This window comes from Condylura cristata, unplaced genomic scaffold, assembly GCF_000260355.1.
Source record: "Condylura cristata isolate star-nosed mole 26May11 unplaced genomic scaffold, ConCri1.0 scaffold00031, whole genome shotgun sequence".
In the NCBI taxonomy this organism is placed as follows: domain Eukaryota; kingdom Metazoa; phylum Chordata; class Mammalia; order Eulipotyphla; family Talpidae; genus Condylura; species Condylura cristata.
The window spans coordinates 23,972,895-23,990,877 of NW_004567132.1; the positions used below are offsets into that span (position 1 = coordinate 23,972,895).

The 17,983-nt window shown below is 42.5% G+C and overlaps 1 protein-coding gene across 1 annotated transcript in view; it reads left to right on the forward strand.

The window, feature by feature from the left end:
* DNAH6 (dynein, axonemal, heavy chain 6) overlaps positions 1-16,380 on the forward strand; it is a 154,680-nt gene extending 138,300 nt beyond the window's left edge. The window contains exons 70-76 of the mRNA XM_004691585.1: positions 6,875-7,004; positions 8,775-8,902; positions 10,864-11,049; positions 11,606-11,678; positions 12,485-12,636; positions 14,845-15,067; positions 16,097-16,380. Of these exons, the coding sequence (XP_004691642.1) occupies positions 6,875-7,004; positions 8,775-8,902; positions 10,864-11,049; positions 11,606-11,678; positions 12,485-12,636; positions 14,845-15,067; positions 16,097-16,200 (996 nt within the window). The 3' untranslated portion in view covers positions 16,201-16,380. The remainder of the gene's footprint in view (positions 1-6,874; positions 7,005-8,774; positions 8,903-10,863; positions 11,050-11,605; positions 11,679-12,484; positions 12,637-14,844; positions 15,068-16,096) is intronic.
* The last annotated feature ends 1,603 nt before the right edge of the window (positions 16,381-17,983 follow it).

Genomic DNA, 17,983 nt, shown 5'->3' on the forward strand with positions numbered 1-17,983 from the left:
AGTTTGCATTCCCACCAGCAGTGCAGGAGAGTTCCTTTTTTACCACATCTTCGCCAACATTTGTTGTTACTAGTTGTTTGAAAATCTTACTTTTTCTTATTCAGCTTTCAGGAGGAAAAAGCAGTGGGATGTGGCCCACACTACATGAATGGAAGTGCTTTCCTGAGCTAGTGTATATAAGTGCTGGGGTATGAGAGGACTCCCTCTTTCCCTCCACAGTATACATGCAGCTGTCTGAGGTCTTACCCTTGATACTCTCACCCCTTCATGCCACCATGTGGAAAAAGCTCATCTGCCACATGAGATAATGAGAGAAACAATGAAGGGTATACCAGAAGAGTGGGTTAAGTCCATTCATACCTGAGACCCAAGTGACTCATGGCCTCTTCCCAACCATGGGAAGAGCCAGCAGAATTTTTTTGCTTTGGTAGCTGGTTTGGCTAGATATTTCTACCCCTTCCTGTCAATAAAATCTTAACCCAAAAGATATAATTGATTCCTTCCTCAACCTATCAAGTTATATGTTCATAGATGCTTACTAGTAAAGAAAAAAAGACCTTGACCTAGGCACCTCTCTGGAGATACAGGAAGAAATTTGCAGCCATCTGCATTGACTGTATGTGGACAAACAGATCTACTGTGTCTTTTCTCATTAGAGGCTGAAAAAAAAGGAAGAAAAAGCAAACAGGGGCTAAGTAAATATTCAGGGATACCATACTGCGGATGGAATGAGTAAATAGGGGATACAGGATAGGAAACCACCCAGAAGATGAAAACTCACCCTCTGTAAATCATCTACTGCAGAAACCAGGAAGTAACAAATGTTTCAGTGTGGAGGAGAGGGTGTAAGATCTAGCCTGGGTGAAAGAGAAAGTAAGAAATTGAGAACAGGCTCAAGTGAAATGTGTGAGATGAAATGTGTAAGGATAAAAATAAATCAAGGAAACTAAAAATACCATAGCAGCATTAAAAACTATGTTGGAGGCTTAAAAACTGATACATAGATTATCACATATGTGATATAGGGAACAAACTTAATAAGCTTTTCAGAATGGAGACTAGCATGTCTTAAAGAGGCACCTGCTTCCTGCTGCCATTGCCATCACAGGCAAGAGAAAGGCTGATGGGCTGCTAAAGGAGAAAAAGCAAGGTGAAGGAGCACAGAGAGCCACAAGGTCATCTGCTAAACCTCCCAAAGTCAGAGCCCAAACTGAAGAGACCCTGCAAAGAAGGGAGAGAAGCTACTTACATAGCAGAGGAATAAAGCTGCTGCTGGCATGGACAGAAAGCCCTGCAGAAAACAGGCCGAGACAGATGAGGCCCAGGAAGCTGAAGGTGCTGGGGTGCCCAGTCCAGTGTGTGCATTTTGATGACTGTGTGCTTCTGGTGACTGTACAGCTGAAATACAAGTTTTATAAAGTCTTATAAAATGTAGAATTTTGTTTTACAACGTCCTTGTTGTTTTTGAGGAAGGACATATGTCACTAGTAGAATATCTCTGAAGCTGGATGGATGTGGAGTAGAAAACTCTTGCCTTCTAGTTTTGAGAGGCCTGCTCTTGGTTCCCAGGAGGAGGGCTCCCCCTTGATGTTGACACACACTGACCACCTTGGCACTTACACCTTTTGTGGAGAAATGAAATTCAATTTTATGTCTGCTTTTCCCTCTAAGCCCCCAGGATAGACATGACTCTCTTCAACTCAGAGAGATCTGATGAGATCTGTCACCAAAAATGTTTTTCTCAGTATATCTAGGTAATCTGGGCTTTCCAGTGTCACCACTGAGACAGCAGTCCTCTAAAGAGAGGGTTTTTTTTTTTGTTTTGTTTTGTTTTTAAGATTGTGGATCTTCAGATGGATAAAGCTGCCATTTTCATTTCATTTCCTGAAAGTCAAAGTCAGCTTGTGAAAAGTTGTTCAAACAATACATTAAATTTAGTGTCAACTCTCACTCTAAGCCTCCTCTGTCCAGAGCATCAAATGAAGACTTCAGTGGGTTTCAGTATGGCTCTCTGATTTTGATAGTCCACTGAAGAGAGGAGTTTAAAAGTTGTGTATTGTTATTGACTGTCTGCCCATTTCTTGCCTGAAATACCATGATTATGAAGCAATCTTTAATAAAGCTGGATACAGTCTGAAGAAAAATAAGTCAAAGTATCTAAAAACAGAAAATGATAAGGGAGGATTATCACTAAGGAAGACAATGAAAGGAGATTCAACAAAACATTAGGAAACAGAAGCAATTTGTTTGGGGATGGGGAGGCCATATCGAAAAAAAATAAAATAAAATGCAGCTATGCCTGCACATGATCCAGCAAAAGTTTGGAGTTACATAAGAAAAAGGTCATGATAGCATCAAGCTCACCCCACCCCCAGAAAGTACAATAGTATACTGTGTTACTTAAGATAGACTTAGCAGCAAAAAAAATTACTCAAATCCCAGTGACTTAACCCAGAGATTTTGTTGACAGCTTAACAGTTGGATTCTGCTCCATACAATCATTCAGGGAGCCAATCTTGCATTGGTGCTATTATATTGAGTTGTATTAACTAGAACAAATGACTGTTTCATTCACTGCAGCATGGATAGAGATAACCTGGAGCCTTATGCATAGACTTTTCACTGCTCAGCCTGTATACACAGAATATCATCAATTCAGCTCACATTTCATTGACCAGAAAAGTCACATGACCCATGTAGGCCATGATTTTTGCTATGCTCTAAAGAAGAGGAGAACTGGGAATGGGTGCTGTCTAAAACTCTCCAACTCAGTTACTTTCACAGGAACTAACAGCAAGCTGGTGGTACTAAATGTTTCAAGACTCTTCCATACAATCAAGAAGTCAAAACTATAGTGGTACAGAGAACTGACTGACACTGATAAGGAAACCAAAATATTTAACCATAGCATTATGTTGGGGAAATATCCCATTCCTTAAGCCAGAAAGAAAAGGAAAAATACCGGATGGTTTTACTCATAGCAGGAGTATAAAGGACCAGGGGGAAAAATAATAATAATGAACAGTTGTTCATATACCAGCCATATACCAGAGAAATTTTTGGGGGTGGAGGGAGGAGTGAGATCAAAAATGGGAGGGGTGTGTGCCCTGGACTATGGTGATGGCACACGGGTGATATGGTTATGGAAAGCCCACAGGGATTACAACTAAGATGGGAAAAGTCACAAAATGATGTAAAAATAAACTATTATATTATTTTTTAAAATCCCATTTCTTATATGTGTTTAACCTAATCGATTGGACATAAATAATATTTGTAAGGATATCAAGCATGTGAAATATAATTTTAACAATAAAGCTCTAAAAAGGATCTCCAAGGGCCCTCCCTGGTGGCACAGCAGGTTAAAGCACTGCACTGAGAAGCTAAAGCCATTTCCGCATGAGTTCAATCCCCACCTGCCCTGGAGGTGACCACATGGTGTGGCAGACCTCTCCTGGCCCTCCCGCTGCTCCCCTCAGCAGTGTATTTCGTCAGTAGGCCTGTTCTGCTCCCCACTCTGTCTCTGGTGAATCCTCACTGCCCCTGTATCTCTCGCCTATACCCCAGTTCTATATGCATAAATAAATAAATCTTAAAAAAAAAGGATCTCCAGGATCCAGGTTTGGAGCTCCTCAGTCAGGTAACTGGTTGAAGAGTGTTGTGATGGGAGTGTCAAAGCCACAGACTCTCCAAAATGAAAAGAGATACATCTAAAAGGCCTTAGACAATGCTATACACATCCTGCCTTATGGTACAGGGTTATCTAAACATGAAAGACCAAAAATATAACCTTCCCAAGACCTGCATGAGAGCTACATAAAGATTCATGAATAACTCAGTTACTCTCACAGGAACTAACAGTTGTATTAAATGCTTCAAGATGCTTCCATATAACCAAGAAGTCAGAATAGAAGAAAAACTGAGAATATTAACTGACCCTGAAATAGAAATTTCTAAGCATGAAAAGCAATTGAAAAAGAAAACACATTAGGAAGAGCCAAAAGATGCAACCATCAAAGAGATCATAAAAAATTTAAAGGCAGATTTACAGAGCAAGACATTTTTGAAATCAACAAAAGAAAAAGACAAAAAGCTAACTAACTGTGCATGGGACATTTTCCAAGCAAGACCATGTGTCAGACCTTAAGTAGCAATCTTTTTTTTTTTAAGATTCATTCATTCATTCATTCATTCATTTATGCATACCGAACTGGGGTACAGGCCAGAGGTGCAGGGGCAGTGAGAGGATTCACCAGGACAAAGCGGGGAGCAGAACAGGCATATTGACAAAGCACACTGCTGAGGGGAGCAGCGGGCGAGACAGAGGAGGTCTTCCGAGCCATGTGGGTCACCTCTGGGGTGAGGGATCACACTCATGCTGAAGATGCTGCAGCTAGCTTGCAGTGCTTCGCATTAACCCACTGTGCCACCAGGGAGGGCCCTAAGCAGCAATCATTTTTTTTTTTTTTAAAGATTTATTTATGTGTGCATACAGAACTGGGGTACAGGCCAGAGGCTGAGGGGCGGTGAGAGGCTTCATCAGAGACAGAGCGGGGAGCAGAACAGTCAGATCGACGAAGTACACTGCTGAGGGGAGCAGCGGGCGGGTCAGGAGAGGTCTGCTGCGCCATGTGGTCACCTCCGGGGCAGGCGGGGATCGAACTCATGCGGAAGTGGCTTTTAGCTTCTCAGTGCTGCGCTCCAACCCGCGGCGCCACCAGGGAGGGCCAGCAGCAATCATTTTTAAGAGATAGATATCATGCAAAGTGTTTCTGGAGAAATTCGAATACTTGTGCACTGCTGGTGAGAATATAAAATGATATAGTCACTTTGGAAAACAGTATGGCAATTCCTCAAAAACTTAAAAATACCATATAACCCAGCAATTCCACTTTTGGGTATATACCCAAAAAAAAAATGGGTAGTAGGGACAAGAATAGATATTTGTACACCCGTGTTCATAGCAGCACTATTGACAATAGCTAAATTATGGAACTGACCCAAATGTCTATCAACATAAAAATATGGTCTATACACACAGTACAATATTATTCCACTTTAAAGGAACAGGAAATTCTGCAGCATGCCACAACACAGAGGAGCCTGCTCCCCACTCTGTCCCTGGTGAATCCTCTCACCCTCCGCATCTCTGGCCTGTACCCCAGTTCTGTATGAATAAATAAATCTTTAAAAAAAAAAAAAAGACAATACTGTGTAACTCCACACGAGTATTTGAGTGATCAGAATCAGAGAGCCAGCCATAGCTGGTGGCTGCCAGGGGCTGGAGAGAGAGAAGAATGAATAGTTATTTATTTATTGGGAACAGTTTCAGTTTTATAAGATGGAAAGAGTTATGAAGATGGAGAATAGTGACAGTTGCTTCCCATCATTCTTGTATTTAACACTACTAAAATGCATGCTAAAAATAATGAAGATGGCAAAATTCATGGGTTTTTTACTGTTAAAAAATTGGATAAGTATATTATCCTCACTGTAGGATTATTTCCTATAAATCAATAATAAGAAACACTGAAAATCAAAAATACAAAATAGTTAAAAATTGTATAAAGATACACAGATGGCTAATGAACATATTTTTAAGTGTTTAACTGTTAATCCTCAAAGAAAAGCAAAACAATGAAAGACAATTTTTTACCTATTAAATTTGAAAAGCACTTTTGAGCAATATTGCCAAGAATATAAATTGATATAATGTTTTTAGAAACCTATGTTGTAATACAGAGCTTTAAAAATATGCATTTAGGGCCCTCCCTGGTGGCGCAGTGAGTTGAAGCACAGCACTGAGAATCTAAAGCCGCTTCTGCATGAGTTCGATTCCCGCCTGCCCCGGAGGTGACCACATGGTGTGGCAGACTTCTCCTGACCCACCCGCTGCTCCCCTCAGCAGTGTACTTCATTGATCTGCCTGTTCTGTTCCCCTCTCTGTCTCTGGTGAAGCCTCTCACCAACCCTGGGCCTCTGGCCTGTACCCCAGTTCTGTATGCACAAATAAATAAATCTTTAAAAAAAAAAAAATATGCATTTAGTAATGGCATTTGAAGAATTTCAAAACTAGTGGATGAAATTCTTATATAGTTACTCTACTCACAGAGGTTATAAAATCTTAAAAACTGATGTGTCCAAAATAGTAAATAATTATATTAATTATGGTGCATTCATACAACTACGAATGTCACACAGATTCATGTTTTTCAATGATGTGAGAAAATAAACTGAGAAAGAATCAGTACTACACACTATTGTATAGACTCCGTGCTTTGTATAACTACATGCACATGCATAAAGAAAATGTCAGTGAGAGAAGGAGTAAACTAAAGGTATAAATATTACTGCAAAGCAGGATCGTGAATATTCCTTCTTCATACTTTTCTGTGGTTTCTAAACCTTCTATAGTAAATAAGCCATAATCTTCTATAGTTAAGGAAAATATTTTAAATAAAAGTATGTTCTAAAACTGCATTCTCATTCTTTCTTCCTCACTTTTATAAATGCCTTTGAAATGATAGGCTAATTTTTTAACCATTTCTAATTGTGATAAAATATATAAAACATAAAATTTATCATTTTACCATCTTTAATTATACAATTCATTGGCATTCAGTAAATCCATATTAGTGTTCAACAAAAATAATTGAATACCAACAACCCTACAATGTACATTTCCAATGGGCACATTTTACCAACTCTATCTGCAACATAAAAAGTAAAATATCTTGTTTTTGCTAACTGCCTTTATTTCTATAAGTAACCTGTACATAGTATAACTGCTTTTTTTGTTTTGTTTTTTTTTGTTTTTGTGGGCAGAGTTTGAGAATTTGTGTTTTCATTGTTCTATCCTTTCCCACCCTTATAGCATAAAGAGACCAACACCTTAATCAACATCATACTTGAGGTTCAGCCAAGGTCATCATCTGGTGGAGAGGGGAAAAGCAATGATGAGATCGTCCAAGAACTTGTTGCTTCTGTTCTGACCAGAGTTCCAGGTAACAAATAGTTCCTGGCATTTGTATAGAAGGGGACTTTTTAGGAATAAACTCAGAGAGCTGAATGATACAAGATGTTCAAATCTGTTTATTCCATAAACATACTGGTTATTATCCTTGATGTGGAATGTTCTCCTTATGTGACACATTCGTTTATGGGGGGGGAAAAAAAAGCCTACCACATCTCGCCATCGCAACTGCCAGAGCATTATGGACAAGTTGTTGGTTTCTAGCCCAAGGTAGCATGATTCAGACTTTCCCCCCAACTTCCTAATAGCTCTAGACCTGTCCTCTAGCTCCTTAAGTACCCTCTGGCTACTTAAATTGAAATGAAATCTAAAATTCATTTCCTCACTTACAGTAGCCGCATTTCAAATGTTTACTGGGCAATACAGATAAGAAAACATCTCCATCACCTGAAACGAAAGTTCCCATTAGACTCCATGTCAGTTTCTTTTTTCCAAGAAAAATGGCCAAATTAATTCCACCTTTTCTGGTGAGTTCAGGAATCTCTCTGAATAATCACAGAGATTTACTTTCACTCTAGAGTGACCATAGATCTAGATTTCTTGATCTCTTGTAAAAGTCAGTTGTGTTTCTCTGCAACATTTCTGATACAAATGTGGGGTTTTCCACTCATATAAGCAATCTACAGATCTCTACATCCCAACTGGGGATTCTGCAATTTAGACCCAACACTAACTATCCAGAGTTAGTGCAGATCCCACAGGATAAAGGCTCAGTCCCACAAGATTGTCCCCCACTGTAGATGCCAATCACAAATCCTACATAGTGACCAGTACTTCTGATCAACTAACTCAAGGTCAAGAATTCCTATAACCCTCTTCTCAAGTTCTATAACTTGCTAGAGTAGCTCACAGAACTTAGAGAAACACTTACTTAGAAGTAAATTTATAGAGTATAAGAAAACCTACAGCTAAAGTGCCAAATGAAGAGATTCCTAGGAGGAAATCCAGGAGAGACCTGAGTGCAAGAGCTTCTGTCCCCTTGGGGTCAGGACACACTCCTGCCAGCACAGAAGCTCTCCAGATCCCTTTGGTTAAGGTTTCAGAGAAGCTTCATTCCCAGGCATGACTGATCAGAGTCACTGGCCATTAGTGATTAACTCCAATTTGGACCTCTCCCCTCAAAAGAAGTCAAAGGGTGGAGCTGAAAGTTCCAATTCCCTAGTCACTGGACAAAGGTTTTAGGAGCTCGGAGAGACAGAGGATCCCAGGAGGCAGGGATAAAGACCAACATTTCATGTTACACCATTGTATCAAAAAAGAGTCCTTGGGAGCTTTGTTGGTAGGAGAGCAATAGTGACCCCACCTGAATAAGGATGTAGAACTAGGCGCTTCATTAAATATTTTTTTTTAAATGAGTTGCCACTGCTCTTAAAGGCACTAGTATAAAGGGACTATGAGACCCCAAAAGCTACTAAGCTACTGCTTATAACATGCCTTCAAAAGAATGTCTACTTGAATAGAAAGGTCTACTAAAGTTGAATTATTTTTAATAAATAGAAGATGGAGGGCTAAGTGGAAAAGTTGTTTTAGGGAGCAATTTTTACTGAATATATGAAAGAGAACTCGGTGGAAAAGGGTGCTAGTGTTCACCCCTGAATTCTTCACACCCTGTCTCCAGTACGTTAGGCCTAGGCACAACCTTTCTGACAGGTTTAGGTAACTGCATTGTTAGTATGATGTATTATTATAAGGAAAGAAATCAAGGATAATTCACCTGAGCAATCAGTTGTGTGTGTTTCAGAAAAACTAGACATGGAGACTGCTTCTGAGACCCTTTTCGTCAAGGATCCTCAAGGACGCCTTAACTCGTTGACCACTGTCCTGGGACAAGAAGTGGACCGGTTCAACAGTCTGCTGCATTTAATCCATGTAGGGCCACAAATATAATAATATGAGTGTGTTTAGACTTTTCCCTTCCCATCACTTCAACAGTTCCATTGGGTATGCTCACAACTCCTCAAGACCAAATGAAATTAACAAGTCTGCCTTCCCTTTTGCTTCTACTGGTTTAGTGAGTATATAACACTACAGATCCTCAGTCTTCTCATGATCCTAGCTTAAAATTACCATTGATGCACTAAAAATTTGACCAGAGCTAAGCACTCAGTTGAGAGAGATTTAGATCTGTTCTTATATCTAGTTCACATTTCATAACACAGTCTTTTCAAAGACTGTGTAAAACACGCGGCCACAAAAATCTACCTTAGTATCTGCTACGTGGCGTGTTCTAAATATAGAATCTCTGCTCCTTCTCCAGACCTGCTGAGTTAGAATTCCTTGAGGAATTCCTGGAAATATGAATTTTAAATAATGATTTCACTGCAACTAAAATTTGAGAATAACTTGTCCTTTGCCTTATACTCAGGAATACTTTCTCTTCAGATGGCCTTGAATTTAAAACGATGGCTAAAGGTCTTCCTGACTTCTCTGGGCATAACTTTGATAAGAGAAACACAGAAACTATGACAGAACAAATACTGTGCACTACTAACAGGAGAACTTTTACTGCCAACCAGGGAACTAAATACTTAGCACAGAGTCAAGGTTTAGTGGTAAGATGGGGCAGGACATCTGGGATCGATCTTCTAAAGCCAAAGACTACCTGTCCATGTTAGAAAAGCAGTCTCCAAATGTTACTGGTTGCCTGGCAATGCATAAGCTTTTGGGTTAGGGGGACAAGAAGTTTAGCTGAATATGTGAAACCTTCACCTTGGACTCCAGTGTCTAGTCATGGTGTGTGTGTGTGTGTGTGTGTGTGTGCGCGCGCGCGCTCCAGCACCTGTCAGCAGGTCAGGTAGCCAGGTTGGGGTTCATCACTTATACTGAATGAATTGGGGTACAGATTAAGCTCTATGATAAAGAGGCCCAAACACAGTGTTTAAGACAATGTAGAAAGTCCCTTTTCTTTCACTGACAGCCCAGAAGTAGTAAAGCAGGGAATTAGTCTTGCTTTGTGAGCTAATCAGGATTCTAGCTCAGGAATTTGCTCTCAACAGGTAGCATCCATCTCTTGGTCTAAGGTGGCTGCTCCAGTTGACCCCTTTCACTAGGCAGGGGTGGAGAAGAAAGCAACTCCCTCATAAAATGTGATCTAGATGTTGCATACGTCAGTTCAGTTTGTATCCCACACCTCAGCTCAAGGGTGACTGGGAAACAGACTGGATGGTTTGTTCTGGGCCCAACTAAAAACAAAGTGAGTACTATTGGTCAGAAATAAGAGAGATCAGTGCTGCTCATCTCTCCCTCTTCCACATTATGATAAATCACCTCCTGAATATAGACAAGTCCAAATCTCACTTCCTCCATAAACCTTTCCTGAAACATAGGCTCTTGCCTCCTCTGCTGGGGGATTAGGAACCCCTCCTCAGAGCTCCATCATTGTCAGCATCTGTGTCTGTCACTGTCCTTTTGTGTACAGTGTAACATCCCTGCTAGGAATATGGCTCCTCAGTAAGCAGTGAACTTCTTGAAAAGGTAGAGTAGTCTTCTTTGTTTCCCTGGTGCTCCACATATACTGAGTCTTCCCTGACTATTTGAACATGTAAGTGAAGAACTGTAGCTCTCAAGTCGCCAAGGTCACTTCTGGTCAAACAATAATAACCCACCAATAATAAGTAAGGAACTCACCTCTACTATAAGCCCTTCAGGTCTTATAACCAGTGGTCACATTATAAAAAGTTCAATGAAGATTGAAGGGGTCAGCAGAGAGGATGGAACCCAATGAGCAGGCCCTTCACCATGGCAGCAGCCATAGAAAACTCTTGATAACTCTTATTCCTACCTGATAACTCTTATCTGTGAAGGATGCCAGCCCTTTTTTGTTCTTTCAGAATTCTCTAGGAATGCTCAACAAAGCCATTGCAGGACTTGTAGTGATGTCTGAAGAAATGGAAAAGGTGTATCACAGTTTCCTCAACAACCAGGTTCCCTCCCTCTGGTCCAACGCAGCCTACCCATCCTTGAAGCCACTAGCATCATGGGTCAAAGACCTTATTCTGAGGACTGCATTTGTGGACGTAAGAAAAAGTATTTCTTTGTGGTTTGATGAATCTGGCAACATGATTGATCCTAAGGCCCTTAAGAAGGTCTAGTTAACTGAAAACTTCGCAACTCTTAGGGGATCGTCTGAGTCCAAACACCAGAAAACTTCCAGAATGGCATCACTTTGAAAGTTTTGTGCTGATTATAATGTTGCTTACCCTGGGGTCTTGTCCCCACTTTCCTCTACCCACTTTCCATTTTAATTTGAGGCCATCCTTGGAGTTTCAGGTCTAGTTCATGGGACCCACTGTGAAATACAGAACCACTCTGACATGGGTCCAAATTGTCGGTGTGCCCTTGCCACCATATCCCTCTTCTGTGCCCTCTGTTGTAACCAGGTTCTGCATTTATGGCCGGCTGGTGTGTGAGTAGCTAGGACAGGGCACACATGAGAATGAAGCTGTTTACTCGGTTAGACTGGTTTCAGTTCTGCCTCCTAAGAAGTCCTCCAAAATATAACTTTGACTCAAATGATAACTTTCATCTCAGTGGGATAAAAAAAATTACAACATGTACGCATTTGTCCTTTAGTTGTGGCTCAAAAGAGGACAGCCAAAGTCCTTCTGGATCTCTGGTTTCTTCTTCCCTCAAGGATTTCTAACAGGTACCATTGCTTTCCCTACAAATAACATAATTTGTGATATACTGGGTTGTGAGAACTGGGAAGTGGGTTGGCTCCCAATGGCCTGACCGTGGCCGGTAATTGTAGGGCTGTCCAGTAAGTCTCCACTCTTCTCACTTGCCAGGAGAAAGGAGGGCAGAAATAGCAGGTGTTGCCCAACAATGAATCCCTGCCCCTCGCAGGTTACATAACTGAGCGTGCCGCTGGCCCTGTGGACAGAGTGCCCCAGTTTCCATGTGACCACAGGCTCAAGGTCCCCTGCTCCCTCTTGCTCTACCCAATTCCCAGCAGCTTATTTCTCTCTAAAAGTACTCTTCATGTCCCGCCAGCAGCCCCTGGGGATCCTGGCTAGGTTCTCCCAGAGGGACCAGGGCCCTTCAGCTACCAGATGCTCATTAGCTCCGTCCTTAATCCAGCTCATTCTGAATTCTAACAACAGCCCATAGAAAACACACTGTGCAAGAGGCTAGTGGGAGGGATCGAACTCTGAAACCCCTTCACTGGCTTATCTCAATGGCAAAAAAGTATACTTCAGATAGGCCATTTCCCCTCCTGTCTCCCCAGTCATGAGCAAAACTCATACAAGACTTGGCTCCACCCTCCCAGACTCAATCACCACAGGCATCCTTTCTCTAGGACTAACTCAAAATAGAGTAATAGTGGTTGGGTCTTCTCAAAGGAGAGGAAGCCCTCTACTGCTAGAGCAGCTTGGCTGGGGCAAGTTGAGGCCCTTTGGGCAGTAGCAGTGTTGTTTGGAAGACTAGTCTTTCTGGTTTTCATATTTGCAGGAACTCTTCAAAATCATGCTCGTAAATACAATTTGCCTATTGATGAGTTGAGTTTCAAGTATAACATGGTTGCTACCTACCGGGATCAAGCTGCAGTTATAGAAGCTGCCAAGACAATACAGTTTGGACAAGAACTACCCATGGACAAGGAGGTAGTGTCCCCTGGCTGCTGTGGTAAAGCTCTGTCCTGCTGTCATTCAATATTTCAGATGATTTAAGGCCTTGCCCCACTTCCCTAACACCTCCCACGTTAGGATTAAGAGGGGCAGAGCAGACTCGCACAGCCCATCCAAGTTCCCCAATTAGCAGTAACTATATGGGAACCACCTACAGCAGTCTTTGAGAACTAGTTGTAAATCAGCACTGCTTTCTTTACCTACCCACACTTTCTCCTTCTTGCTAAAGCAATATAGCCAGTTGGTAAAAACAAGGGTTTCAGAAAGAAGCAGGCCTGAGTTAAATTTTGACCTCCCCTCACCAGTTGTGTGTACTAATGCAATTACTAAGCATGTCAGCACCTCAGTGTCCTCATCTGTAAAGTGGGGCTGAGGCCACCAACTGCAGAGCTGTAGTGTAGAGGAACCGACACCACGGGTGTTAGGTGATCAGCACGCAGTACGCCCACAGTCGATGATCGCGTGATAGGTGGGACTTACCTGCTCGTTCATCCAGCTGCCCCCTAGAAGAACTGACATGCTAACTTCATACTTTATTATAATGTCCACTACATTAGGAAACTAAGAGATATGCACTAAGGAAGTGATTCAAACAGCTTACATAGTTACTCCTTCTGGAGCAGACTTTCTCAAAAGTGTGACCAGCAGCATCTGTATCACCTGTAAACTTATTAGAGATGCAGATTTCAGGGGCTCCTTCCAGAGCTACTGATTCAGAAACTGAGACCTGGAAATGCATATTTTAACAAGTTTTACGGTGCTCTTAGCCCCTGAATTTTGAAAACCACTGTTCTAGAACATCAGTGATTTTTCAGCCTTGACTGCAGATAGAATCACCTGTAGGTCTTTTTAAAAACCCTAATGACCAGTTTACATCAGAACCACTCCAATTATATCAGGCATCATTGTTCTTTAAAAGCTTTCCTGGTGAGTCCAATATATAGCCAGGAAGTGAGAAACTGCCAATCTGAGCTGCCCAGCTTCATGCAGTGAGCTAAAGATGTGGAAGAGGAGCCTCCACCTCAAAGCAGCTGTCTGCCCCAGGGGGCTTCATAAATACAATTCTTTACATGTACCACGATCAAAGATCTGCTCCATATTGTTTTTGTCAAGACATTCACTAGCCAGGCAATGTCACTGGGGTGAGGAGCTTTCTCTCAACTTTCCCTTAAAATGCCATTGTATCGGGCCCTCTCTGGTGACACAGCAGGTTGGAGCACAACATTGAAGCTGGCTTTGGCTGCTTCAGTGTGAGTTTGATCCCCGGCCTGGAAGGTGACCCACATGGTGCAGCAGACCTCTCCTGACCCACCCACTACTCTTCTCAGCAGTACACTTCACTGATCTGCCTGTTCTGCTCCCCACTCTATCTCTGGTGAAGCCTGTACCCCAGCTCTGTATGCATAAATAAATAAATCTTTAAAGAAAAAAACCAAGGGTTAAAAAAATGGTGTCAAGGGAGGGAGGACTTTCCATTGGCACTCTGCAAATATTGCAAATATATAATCTGTCTTCTAGGAAGGCACCCAAATCCTTGAAAGACCTCACTAAAAATAAAGAGGTAACGATCACAGCCTTCTTATCCCTTCTGCTTCTCCTGAAAAGAGGAAAAACATAACATCATGACACTGAAGAGTCTCATGGCTCTAACTAAGCTTCCCGGGGTTATTCCCTATTAGACATCCTGGTAGAATATGAAAAGTAGGAGATTAAAGAAAAAGCAAGTTCTTTTTTTAAATACAATTATTTACCAACGTAGTCACTTTTTTTTTAAATATTTTATTTATTTGTACATACAGAACTGGGTACAGGCCAGAGGTGCAGGAGTGGTGAGAGGATTCACCAGAGACAGAGTGGGGAGCAGAACAGGCAGATAGACAAAGTACACTGCTAAGGGGAGCAGTGGACAGGTCAGGAGAGGTCTGCCACCCCATGTGGGTCACTCAGGGCTGGGGCTCGAATTTGCACTGAAGAAGCCACCACCATCTTTGCAGTGCTGTGCTCCAACCTGCTGAGCTACCAGGAAGGGCCCAAGAAAGAAAGTTCTTTTACCTTTCAGTATTCTCCCTAAAATATTGATAATTGCACCACTCTCTAGTGTTTCGTATGCAATGGGAAATGGGAGCTGACCTGCCACTTTTGATCCTCTTCTTTTCTGACCTTTTCATTCGGGCTACCTTTCAGTTGCCCTCTCCTGATGATGGCGTTCTGGTTCATGGGATATTCATGGATGCTTCTCGATGGGATGATAAGGAGATGGTGATAGAAGACGCGCTGCCTGGACAGATGAATCCAATGCTCCCTGTGGTGCATTTTGAACCTCAACAAAACTACGAGCCACACCCAACACTTTACCACTCCCCGCTTTATAAAACAGGCGCCAGGGCAGGCACACTGTCGACAACAGGTGAGGAGGCGCTGAGATTGGCGCCAATAATGGCCAAATGCAAAATGCAATCAAAGTCTAAATGCTGAGCTCAAATGTGCAGCGGGTGCTCTAGGGCTAATTGAGCTTAAAACGAGGACAGTTAAGCGCATTAATGTTATTAATTCTGTGTGCTTTGAAACTGAGTGTGAATCAATATCGTAAAACTAATGCTTGCTTTTACTAGCCTAATGACTAGAAAATTGCTTGAGTAATAGCATCTCATTTCAAAGCCATGCACATACCAAAGCGTCTCACCAAATACATTGAAACTCAAAGAAAATATATCCCATAGTAAATGGACATCTGAGTTAACCTGAAACTAGGATACAGTCCTGAAAGAAAAGGAACCAGAAAAAGAAAGCCATAGCAACAGATAAGCTGAAGAATTGAATGTAGACAGTGAAAGAGTAAGCAAATCAAATGAGCTGAGGAAATCCCTCAAAATACAGCAGTGTAATTGCTTTTTCTATGTTTACTGAGGTAAAGTAGGTTTACATCTTTGTATCTGCTCCCGAGGCTATAGGTCCAAACAGATGTATACTTTCACACCTGCCCAGTGCAATTTTTAAAAAATTAAAGTGATATTGTGGAAAATGCCAAAATTTATCTAGTAGATGATCTGGAAGGAGAAAATAGAGAAGGGAAGGGTGATAATATTTGAAGAAATAATAGGTGGCAGATGGATGCATGAATGGAGCCTCAACATACCAGCTGCCACCCCTGAGCCCCACTTAAAACTCAGGCCGAATCTTACACCCAGAATCAGACTGCCGAGGACTTGAAAGTCGTAAAGTTATATAAAGTCTATTTTGGACAGATTCCAAAGGACCCTTTGTTCTGGCATTTTTACAGGGATAGCAAAACTCCACAGAGTATTTGCCCCTTACCTTTAGGGACAGAGTCAGGTCTGACAGCCAAGTGTCTTCACGTCTAGTACAGTGCTCTTTGTATCCAGGGGTTATTCTTTACGTAACCTGTACCCTCTCTTTTCCCTATATGTTTAACTAGGTCACTCCACCAACTTTGTGGTGACCATCCTCTTACCCTCCAAACACTCCAAAGACTATTGGATTGCCAAGGGATCAGCTTTGCTCTGCCAGCTGAATGAATGAAAAGATGCCACCTCAGTGCTGAAAAAGCAGCAGACCAGAGGGCTCTGATGGTGAGGAAAATCTGCAAAACTTATGTGTGAGCAAACAGTTACTTTTGCTCTGACTTAAAGAGTAGTTAAGTGTAGCTTTTATTTCTCTTATAACCTAAAATAAAAATGTTTGAGTTTTTCTTTCTATTGGAAATTCAAGCTCTGATGTGAAGCCGTGGGTTCTGCCCCATCTCTTAAACCGGGTCCCTCTACCCCACGCGAGAGCCAGGCAGCTCCCTCAGGAGACTCCCCGACAGAACCCAGAGCTTCCTCTCACACATACTTCCTCCCTCGTCCAACTCATGTAAAAGGCCCAGAGCACGCTGCAGGTGCTTCTTTTTAAAAGCCATGTTAAGGCTCAAGGTCACTGCTGGGAGCTTGACAGAGTGACCGCAACACATGGTAGAGCAGGAGAATAAGACCTTGGCCCAGGGTGCCACTTCCCCCCTTTCAATCCTTAAAAGCACTGTGTTTTCACCACAGTGCGGGTTAGTTCTGCTCCAGTGCAGAGGAATTCTCCCTTTTCGCTTTAGACTGAACCTGTGTGGAAACAGGTCAAATCCCTCCCAAGAGCCACGACAAATGCAGAGACTATCAGGCCAGTGCTCAGAGGCAGCAGCCACCACAGCAAGTCATTTTGTGTCAGCTCTGCCAAGGAAAGTCTATTTGCTTCCTCAGCCAGAACATGAGCCATGAAGCCCAGGTCCCAGGGTGTGGGTCCCTGGAAAGATCACACCATCCCCTTTCAGAAAGTTGGAAGAACAGGTCCATTCACAGTAATCCTATCAGACCATTTCTCTTAGCCAGAGTTCTTGAAACTCTTGGGCATTTCAAGCAACAATGGGTGGTTGTTATGCCAAGGGACTGGCTGCAGCTGCAGGAGTCAGAGGGGCTTAACATCAGCCACCACCACAGTTGGACCCAAGGTCAGTAAGCTGCAAGCTGCCAGAAACTGCCAAGCTCACTACTAACACACCCTCAGTAAGCAGATGACTAGCAGTAGGGTGGGCAGAGCCGGGCCACTGCACAACTCATGTCTGCCAGAACCTGCATGTGACTGTCACCACCGAGGGACTGCCTTACACGAGTGTAAAAAATATGAAGGCCCCCTTCCACCTTCCAGATCTCACATAAGTGGAGCTCTTCAGGAGAGTCCCAGTCATAGCAGAACTCACGGGAAGTTTCAGTTCTCCCCACGCAACACAGGAGAGACAGAATACAGCAAAGGTTCACAGTTTCTGGGTACCACCAGACCACTCTCAGTCAGGTCCCAAAGATGATCTGGGCCCTGGAAATGATTGAGAATGAACCCAGACAAGCATCCCTAAACTAGATAGAAATAAACACATCTACTGTTATGAGCCCCCTAAGTATTCTGGTAGACACCTTGGCTTGAATGTTTCCCAAAGGCCCAAGAGGACAATCAGGCAGCCCTGTCTCATGTGGCGGGTTCTGGTCTGTGATGACAGTGGGAGCAGGGTGAGGGGGCAGGTGGAGATCCGCTGGGCAGAGCCGGAAGTTCCCATCTCAGACTCAGCTGGGCAGTTGTGCTTTTACTCACTGTATAGAGATTCCACATTAAGATTTTATTTGAAAAAGACATAAGTAATAAATGACATAGGAGGGGGAAGACTGAGGACCACTTTCTTGCCCAGCACCTCTGACAAAGTCTACCCATCCACACCGCTTTCAGCACTCTGCTGAGGTGCAAACTACACATAATAAAAGCACTTCAGGGTGCCCAGGGCACCTTG